The sequence below is a fragment of the Montipora capricornis genome, chromosome 12 (genome assembly GCF_036669925.1).
Source record: "Montipora capricornis isolate CH-2021 chromosome 12, ASM3666992v2, whole genome shotgun sequence".
NCBI classification, from domain to species: Eukaryota; Metazoa; Cnidaria; class Anthozoa; order Scleractinia; family Acroporidae; genus Montipora; species Montipora capricornis.
The window spans coordinates 32,979,938-32,989,937 of record NC_090894.1 but is presented as its reverse complement, the minus strand read 5'-3'; the positions used below and the strand labels follow the sequence as shown (position 1 = coordinate 32,989,937).

The 10,000-nt window shown below is 37.9% G+C and overlaps 1 protein-coding gene across 1 annotated transcript in view; it reads right to left on the bottom strand.

Moving 5' to 3' along the window:
- The window catches only part of LOC138025698 (uncharacterized), a 54,082-nt gene that overhangs the window by 2,781 nt on the left and 41,301 nt on the right, over positions 1-10,000 (bottom strand). The window contains exon 9 of the mRNA XM_068872875.1: positions 2,705-3,001. Within this exon, the coding sequence (XP_068728976.1) occupies positions 2,705-3,001 (297 nt within the window). The remainder of the gene's footprint in view (positions 1-2,704; positions 3,002-10,000) is intronic.

Genomic DNA, 10,000 nt, shown 5'->3' with positions numbered 1-10,000 from the left:
TCGACGCTGCATATATCTTCATATCATCTATGTATAGCAAGTGCGTAATCTTGCCACTCAGTGGTCTTGACAGCTTGTATCCTTCCGATGCTTTCAACTTCCAAGATATTGGGTTAAGGCATAAAGTGAACAACCTCGGACATAAAGCGTCGCCCTGTGGAAGGCCTTTGTTGAACCTTATGACGTCAGAGGTTTCATACCCTTCCTTTGTTCTGGCCGTGATCTTCGTATTCCAGCTTTCACACAGTTTCGCCACTGTTCTGCACATCCATAAGGGGAATTTGTGCATCGTCATCATTTCTTGCAACCAAGCATGGCTTACAGAATCGAACGCCTTTCGCACGTCGATCCAAGCCATGCTTAGGTTCCTGCTTCCATTTCGACTATCTCGACAAACCATTCTGTCAATCATTAAGTTGTCCAAGGTCCCACTGCACTTGGTCCTGGCTCCCCTTTGCTCTTCTTCTAACAGGTTGTGTGTCTCCAGATGTTCGTCCATTGGTGACAATAAGCAGGTGGTAAACCACTTATACTGCGTGTTCAAACAGGTTATAGGCCTCTAGTTCTGACTGGAGAGCTCGCCCGGCTTAGGGATCAGATTGGTTCTCCCTCCTGTGAACCAGCTGGGATATCCGACCTCGCTCGTTAAGATGGTCTTGAAGCTAGCCGCAGTCCCTTCATGTAAAGTGACAGCCCTTTTCCACCAGTAGTTTGCAATTCTATCGGGGCCCGGGGCACTCCAGTTGCGTTTTTTCTTGATCGCGTCTGCACACTTCGTCTGGTTAAGTTGGAAACTGTCTTGCCGAGGGACTGGGACTAGCTTTTCAAACGCTCTTCTCACTTCCACCAACCACCCAGGTTTAGTATTCGCAGTGGAGCCACTTGTCTCCCAAAGATGTTTCCAGTAACTACAGGCGTCTTGAATACTTTCAAAAACCCTTTCGTCATCCTTACTCGTTTGCTTAGTTGTTTTATAATTGGGCTTGTTGTTGTCGGCGTCTTGCTCGACCATTCTGCTAAATTGTGCAAAGACACCACCAGGGTCAGCATGGAAACTGGTGTTCAAATCTCTTGCCTCCTCCTGCTTTTTCTTTCGCATAAACGCTCTTTTCGCTTTACGGAGGTCTGACTTTTTTCTCTCAATGTATGTGACAATGCTCGCCGCTGACAACTTTCCACACTCCTTCTCGAGCATTGATCTGTTCTTTTTCCCCTTGTTTGTGATCTTTTTATTTCCCTTTATCCTATCCAGCTCCGCTACTGCAATGGAGATTTTTTTCCTAATCTCGGTAGCTTGTTTTACAAACGCTTCCTTAATCCTTTCACTAGGTGTTTTCCTTTTCCTCCGTTCCATTGTCCCGGGTTCTTTCTTTCATCCTTTGTGTATCAAAAAAGCGACCACAACAGAATAAAGGATGCAATTAGCCAGCCATAAGTACCCAAAGGGATTGCGAATAGGGTCTAAAGTATGTCCTTCTTCACACCTCCTGAGCTCATTGATGACCGTGTTGATGGTGTTGATTTCTGATTGCGTTGGCCTTTGTTTCACTCTCGTGTCAATATCTCGGCTACTAAAATCACCGGTATTTGAGTTAACTGAAGCGAAAATCGGTATCGCGCCTTCCAGGATTTCACGTGCGTCAAGGTTTGTTTCCTCTAAAAATTGAGGTCCCTCGAGATGGTTGTTTTCGTTCGCCGTATGCAAATCCGAGGTGGCTTGTTCGCTTTCATTTATTGATGGCTCCTGAACTTCGTATAATAAATTCCCCTCTTCTACAGGCTGTCCGGTCTCACTCTCCGTTCCTTTAGCATTCCTAAGAATGGTGTCCTGTACATTTCCCATCACTCTTTCCAGATATGCTGCCTGATTTCTAAGGTGTAATTCTGAGAGGCCAAGATGAAAATAACCTCTCTCGCCCCAAAGCTCCTTCAGGACAGACATGTAGCCTCGTTTCTTCCCATCCGCGTATCTAGGAGGATCTTGTAACTCTGTCAGCTCCTTAGCCTTAGCCTTGCACTCTAAAACATCACTGTTCATTTGTGCCGTCCATTTCAGGTGGGTTGTACGCCTTGCAGCCCTTGTTCGCTCGCTCAAATGGTCGTCCGACATATTGGATGGCAACACAGTCCAAATTGGTAAAAAAAAAAGGTCGCCGTAAGTCGCCTCCGTAAACTTATCACAGCGTAAGATACGTAGCAAGTATTCTATAAATACTGTTCTGTTGCTCCAGCGCTTTTGGCTTGGCTGGCAGTTGGAAAGTTGGCGATTTGGTCAAGTCACACGAAGACAGACCAAAAACACGGCCTCCCTACTTCGCCGCCATGAATTACTATTCATCATTCTATTAATATTATTATTATTATTATTATTATTATTATTATTATTAGGAATCTGTACACTTTCCAATACATCGAATCAGTGATGGTGGGAGCAAAAGACGACCGACCAGATCTCATGGAGAGAGCAAACCTTACCATATATCCAATTCCTCAGAAAAAGAACTCGCCTGGACTCCACGGTGCGGAGTAAGCCGAATTTAAAGCCACGATGAAACAGGATTTCCAAGAAATACCCAGAAAAGCTAAAAAACATACATTTTCAATAGATACTAGCGTGTGACAAGGTATTGTAGGACAAAGAAACTGGCATGCTGACATAGAGTATCCAAATGAACTAAAGCGGAAGGAAATTTGATTTTCATACCGTTCATCGTCCTAGTTTCCACGTCTTTGGTTTTGTAAGGTTTCCCCACTTTATCAATTCCAAAAACTACCACTTTGTAACTTGATGAAGGCGTAAGTCCAGTTATTTCTGTGCCCAGTTCGCTGCCATTTACAAACTTATGAGATGCGTAGCTGCCATTATAATCCTTTAACTTTAACAAGACCAGGAAGTGACGAACTTGGCGACTAACAAGAACTGTGAAGTCCGTCCATTGAACTGCTATGCTCGAAGTAGTTTTATTGCCAATTGTACAGTTCCAGCCAGGGGCGGTGGGGGCTAAAACAAAAAAAAAAAAAAGAAAAGAAAAAGAGGAAAGAATTGTTCCGACCCAACCACAAACATGAACAACATACGCAAACTCTGAGTAGCGTTTGGACAATTCGCGCCCTCGACATATTGCCTAATCTTTTTGCAAGTCCTTACTCATCTCAGATATGCGTACGGCACATTTTCTGTTTCTTTTTTATCGATTCTAGGATACCGTTAGTGACCCATGGTTTAACCAGCTTTCTTTGCTTAGTTTGGCTATAATCTCATTCAGGGTACTGATTGCCTTTCCATCTTTTCATTTAGGTTCTTACCTGGGTTAAGAATCTCGTACCAAGAAATCAGTTTTCCTTTTACATATCAACTGATAAAATTTGGTAAAAAGTTTTTGTAGATATGAAAGGAAAGGAAAGCAAAGGAAAAGAAAGGAACTCTATTTAAGTGTCTAGTCGTTCTAGCACTGGAGCACTAATTGGGGAAACTGTGAAATTAACAACTAACGCAAATCAAGTCAAATGTTGGTTTTTGAGGAGAGGGGAAAACCGGAATATCCGGTGCAGAGTATAAACCAAAAAACTCAACCCACATTTGACACCAGGTGTGAAAATCGAACCCGGGGAGGTGAGTGCTCTCACAACTGCGCCATACTTGCACTCCCAATGATCAATGAGTGTTACTGTATGATCATTATGTCTTGTAGATTTAGTAATGATCGGTAGGATGTTATCAGTAAAAAGCAAATCTAAAAACTTTTCAGTTTGAGTACGATCACTAAATTTTAGAAAAAACTATATTCATATCGCCAGAGGTTACCTAATACCGAGTCAGGACACGAGCTAGTACTAGAGCCAGAACTCGAGATCAGGACGTTGCTCCATAAGAAAAAACGATTTATTTCAGTCTCCCACAGAATATCGCTGCTGAAGAGTAATTGGGCCTAAGCTTTGATTTTTAAATTTTTAGCTTTGTCGTGAAGCTTGTTAACAACCTTTTGAGGTGTTTAATATTGTTTGTTACCGTTTGGTAATACAGCATCATCAAATAGTGTTTAAAGTATCACCCCTAAGCAGCTAGTGGTGTGGTGGTCGAGTGGTTACAGTGACGGTTTCAGTAATCAATATTCCTACGTTCAGGTCCCGTGTCCATGGGTTAAATTCAAGTCCTTTCTCGAGTCCTGGCATTGATATTCGTTTATTTCATGTTGCCAAGTATTTGGGTATTCTATTTGGGTTAATTCAGTGTTTTTATTTTATTGCTTAGCTGATTACAAAACTGTTCTTAATTATAAGGAGAATGCTTGTAAATACGTCAATCTATATCATCATTTTTCTTTTATCTTCACTCGCATCGATTTCTGTCCAACAAGATTGAACTGGTTCCATGTTAAACTTATTGTCAAGTCTCGGTGTAGCTTTAAAATTATAGGCTACGAATGAGGCCGGAGCTCCACCTGTGTTTGCTGGCGGGTCAGTGTGAAAAAAAGTAACTGTTAGGATTCTTTGATATTAACATTTCTCACCTAATTTAGTTTCTGTAATCTCAGCTTGGTGTCATGGGAGCAAAATAATTCTTCCAAAAAATTGAAATTTTTAGATAAACTTTAATATACAGTATGGGGCCCAGTTCTCGGCCAGTTCTTGGAATAGCCGTAAGAACTTGAAATTTCAAAGACAACTAGCTTCAGCATTCAGTTTACACATGTAAAGCTATCGACTGCTCAACCCTGCATAGCCGCGCTTCGTTAGGCGTTTTCGTGGCGTTTAATACTTTTGCATTGTGTTGCCTAATAATGCCTGTCATGTTGGTTGTGCAGCAGTAGCTAAGCCTGATTGTGTTCGTGTTTAGAATTTTGTGAAGCTTGTGGCCTTTGTGTTTCTTGATCAGATAGATGAATTTTTTTCCGATGTTGGTCTTGACTTGCAGGTTGTATGGTGGATTGAACCAGAGGATTTTGCGTTGACGGTTCCTTTTCCGTTTGCTGTTTTGCTTGGCGGGCTCGTACTTGAAGGTTGCGTTGTGCCCGTTTTCCTTAAACGCCAATTCGTAGACATCTTTGGCTTTGTCGAATTCGTCTTTGTCGCAAGACAGGTCAGATATTCTTTTGTTGACCATTATTGGCAGCTCTTTGATGATGGTGGGTGGATGATTCGACTGTGCGTTGATGTATGATAGTTTGTTGTTGGGTTTTCTGTAGGGGTGGTACTTTTCTCTCCGTAAATCCAGCGTTACGTCCAGAAAGTCGGTGGAAAATAGGCTCGTTTCGATTAGTATTGAAAGGTTTTCTTCTTTAAAGAGAGCAGTTATGCGCTTTCTCAAGCGATCTAGGGTGGGTCCGCTGATGTTGCTAACTACAGCGAGGCCATCGTCTCTGTATAGGCCTATGGACGCTTTGTTGGCAAGGGTGGATAGCCCCACTACTGTTTGACAGCAGTGACACAGGGGTAAGGAAAGGGCCAAACTCGCTGTTCGATGTCACAATGGGTTGCTTCGATGGTGCCGAGGTCTGTGAATTAGTGGGGCTTTACGTCCTAAGTAAACTATCCATAGATAGACTACATTCCGTGGTCTCTCTCTCTATATATGTATATAGATATATAGTTAAGAAGGTCTCTGGAGCCAACAGCGCATCCCTGCTCCCCAGGAGGATCACAAATGGATTCACAGTCCAAGCCTTGGCGAAATGTAATTAATTAATGAAGTTTTGAAAGGACCAAGGACGGACAACCCCTGGAAGACATTTTTCCTTGGCAGAAAACCTTTTTATGCCCTGAGCGGGATTTGAACCCACGTCCCCCTGATTACCGGTTGGGTGTGATCACCACTACACTATCAGAGCAAAAAAAAAGCAGATGACCATGAAAGATCGTTCAAACAATATTCTTAATAGACGCTCCGAAATGTTTAGTAAATGTCGTCATGTAATATAACACCATTGTTTACCTTTGTTTATATGCGCTTGTAATAAATTTGAACTGCCAGTTGCCTGAAGATCGGCAACTGGTGTGAAACTCAGAGTAGCGACAGTTGATCTTTGCCTTGTGTGTTTACTTTGTTTTCGCTCTACTTGTAATGATATATATATACATTGGCAAAAAGATGCCTGATGACGTTAAATACTGTAAAAATGTTATGAAAAACAAATTTAACAAACCATAAAAACATGATTGATGAAGATGAAATAAATTTCAAAAAAGCTGAGGCATGCCACATTTGCAATAACAAATATACTGATAAAGACATTAGAGTAAGAGACCATTGCCATGTGAATAGAAAAAATATAGGTTCAGCTCACCAAGATTGTAATCTTAATTTCCCACTGACTGAGAGAATTCCTGTTATTTTTCATAATTTAAGGGGATATGACAGTCACTTTATTATGCAACAAGTTGGCTAAACTTAAAATCACACTTACAAAAACAAAAAAGGAAAACTATGTCAAATGAATATTAATGCTATTCCAAATAATATAGAAAAATATATTGCTTTTATGCTTGGCAATCATTTAACATTTAGTGACAGCTTTCAATTTATGAGCTCAAGTCTTGATACACTAGTCAACAAATTCAAAATCTTCATCATTAATTTGAGTATTTTTATTAAATTTTATTAAAATTTCTTTGCTTTCGCCAACAATAATTTTAACAAAATTTTGATCATATTTAAGCATTCTATTTTCAATAACATCATTAAATATCGAAGCTACTATTTTTAATTCATCCGATTGATTATTTTTTATTTTGTCGTCATTCTGCTTAATAATCATTTCTATATAGTAATATATATATATTTTTATGTTTTTGTATCATATCACCATTATTATCAAGCAATAGTCAAAATCGTTTTTATCATATTTTGGATGTCAATTTCATCATCTGAAACATCTGTTTCGCTTACTGTGGATGAATACTGACTTTGACTTTCTCTTGAATCATCAATAAAGCTATCATTTAAATCATATTCATCTAATTTAGGATTAGGATCATAATCCTTTTCAAATTCGCTGCTATAAAAATCAATCTCTGCTTTATCCATTATATTGTACTCTTATCTTAGAAAATATTTTTTATGTTAAAATTAAGTGCATTTTAAATAGTCAGAATACATAATATTTTTACTACCAATAAAGGCAATAATTACAGCATATACTACGATTTGACTACAATATTTTTATACATCCGTCAAATCCGTCAATGGAATCCAAGAATTGAAATCATCTCTATAACATTTCCAGTCTGTATGTTATTGTTGGTTGAATGTTTTTTTTTGTTACCATTTTTCTGCCAATAAAATTGTAAGTTTATGACCACGATCAAAAAAAGTATCTTTTAAATCATCATCTTTTTGTTTAATTTTTCTTACATAAAAGTTTATCATCCAATCTTCTTTTATTACTCCTGTTTTTGTTCTGCTTTTATTTTTTTATATTGAACGTAAAACGATCAAAACATTGAGAATGACAATTTTTACAACAGTTTATTTTGTCATATATTTATATTTTCTTTTCTTTTGAAGTACTATACATGGTGCGTTCAAAATAGCCAGAATACATTATACTTTGCCAATCTTCTTTTATTACTCTTGTTTTTGTTCTATTTCTTTTTTTTTTGTTTGTTCTGCTTTTATTTTTTTTATTGAACATAAAACGATCAAAACATTGAGAATGACAATTTTTGCAACAGTTCATTTTGTCATATATTTATATTTTGTTTTATTTTTAAGTACTATACATGGTGCGTTCAAAATAGCCAGAATACATTACACTTTGATTACCAAAAAAAAAATGGTAACAATTACACAATCTACTTTTCGTTTGGACTACAATATATGTTATATAATATTGTTTAAAATATTTTCATATATCCGTCAAATCATTCAATGGAACCCAAGAATTGATCCAAAAGGTCTAGATAGCAGCAACAATATAGATAGTCGTATAAACATAACAACTTTCTTTAATTTTCCAGACATGTTTCGACGGTACATCTGTCATCTTCAGTGTTACATATTTTGAAATCGCCGTTGAATTTAAAGCGCGCGCGATCTTACAAATTTCGTTACATTGCGTTGTCAATATTGCGTATTAAATCAAAACAGAACAAAACAAATTTTTTTTTTAAATGAGTGACGCTTAGTTCCTTACAGGGAGAGAGTCAGGTTAATGTGTTTCACCTGCTGGTGAAACAATAACACTGAATTTCAATAACACTGAACCACACCAAAGTGTAACCACCGTTTACCGGAAAAAAAAACTTTCACAGGTTTGCTCACCAGTTATCTGAGTTTTTGCCCCTTTACCGACAAATTGGGGTTAATGAAAACCTTGATTGATAGAACTTTTAAGATAAACAACACTTGGATGGGGTTCAAAACTGACCTTCAAAAATTGTCTGTCATTCTGCGGAGGAATCTCTTCCCTGAGAACCTTATCAACAAATATATTTCTAAATATATTCAGACAGCAGTCAAGGGATGGAATGCACATTCTCATTCAGGAATCGAGCCCCAGGAAACACCTAAGTTTTTCTTTTAAATCCCTTACGTTGGGCACTTCTCAGTCACGGCACAGAGGAGTATACGCAAACTTGCTAATCGGTTATGTAAACCTATTGATATAAGGTTAGTCTTCACTACTTTCAAAGTCAGGAATCTTTTTAATGTGAAAGATGCTGTCCCTGTAGGGCTTCGCATGCGTGTGGTCTATAAATTTTCGTGTGCAAGTTGCAATGCTTGTTATGTTGGTGAAACCAGCCGACACTTCTCCACACGAGTGCGCGAGCACTTACTTTCAGACAGATCTTCGAACGTTTTTAAACATCTGCAGAGTTCAGAGTTTTGTAAGGCATCCTGCACACCGGATTGCTTCGAGATCCTGGACTCTGCAGCCACTAAGTACCAAGTGAAGCTTAAGGAATCCATGTATATAAAATGGGAGAAGCCCGATCTCAACCAGCAGGTGAAACACATTAACCTGACTCTCTCCTTGTAAGGAACTAAGCGTCACTCATTTAAAAAAATTTTGTTTTGTTCTGTTTTGATTTAATACGCAATATTGACAACGCAATGTAACGAAATTTGTAAGATCGCGCGCGCTTTAAATTCAACGGCGATTTCAAAATATGTAACACTGAAGATGACAGATGTACCGTCGAAACATGTCTGGAAAATTAAAGAAAGTTGTTATGTTTATACGACAACCCAAGAATTAAAATCATCGCTATACCCTTTCCATTTTACCAAAGCTAGTTTTTTTCTTGTGGTCTCTCTGGGTGACCTTATCACTTTCAAACACATCTTGTTTAGCCTTTAGCAATTCGGGTTCATAAAATAATCATTGTATATCTTCATCATTGAGATCCTTTAGTTTGTAAGTGATTGGATTAGTGATTGGATTTATCAACTGTGAATATCTCTTCAGTCCTTTTTCTAAAGTCTTTCTTTTGTATTTGCTTATCCTAACCTCATCACCTATTTTAAATTTTGGTTTGTATGATGATTGCTCCATAGCATCATATAGATTAAAGTAAACAAGTGCTTCATTCCTTTTATTAAATGCTTCTGTTGGTGTCATTTTTATTGAACTGTGTTTAGTGTTGTTATACTCTTTTTATGTTTTAGGCAAAAAGTCAAAATATTGGGTATTTCCTTGTATAGTAGACTTTTTCCACATTTTGTTTTTAATCATGCGATTCCATCTTTTGACTTCACTAGAATACAGTGTTCTGTTATGTTTGTTCAGTAAATCTTTCAGGTTTTTTTTTTTTATAACACTCACTTCCTTTATCGGTCCACAATTATTCTGGTTTTCTACCATTTTTAAAGATGTTTTAGAACACTTCTCTAACGGTCACTCCTTGTTTATTTTTTAACAGTACAATCCATCCATATTTATTGAAAACATCTATCACCATAAGAAGATACTTGTAGCCTTCATTTCATTTGCTGAATTGTTGCATTTCAACCAAATCAGCAGCACATATTTCGTCGATATGATTGACAATAACACGTCGG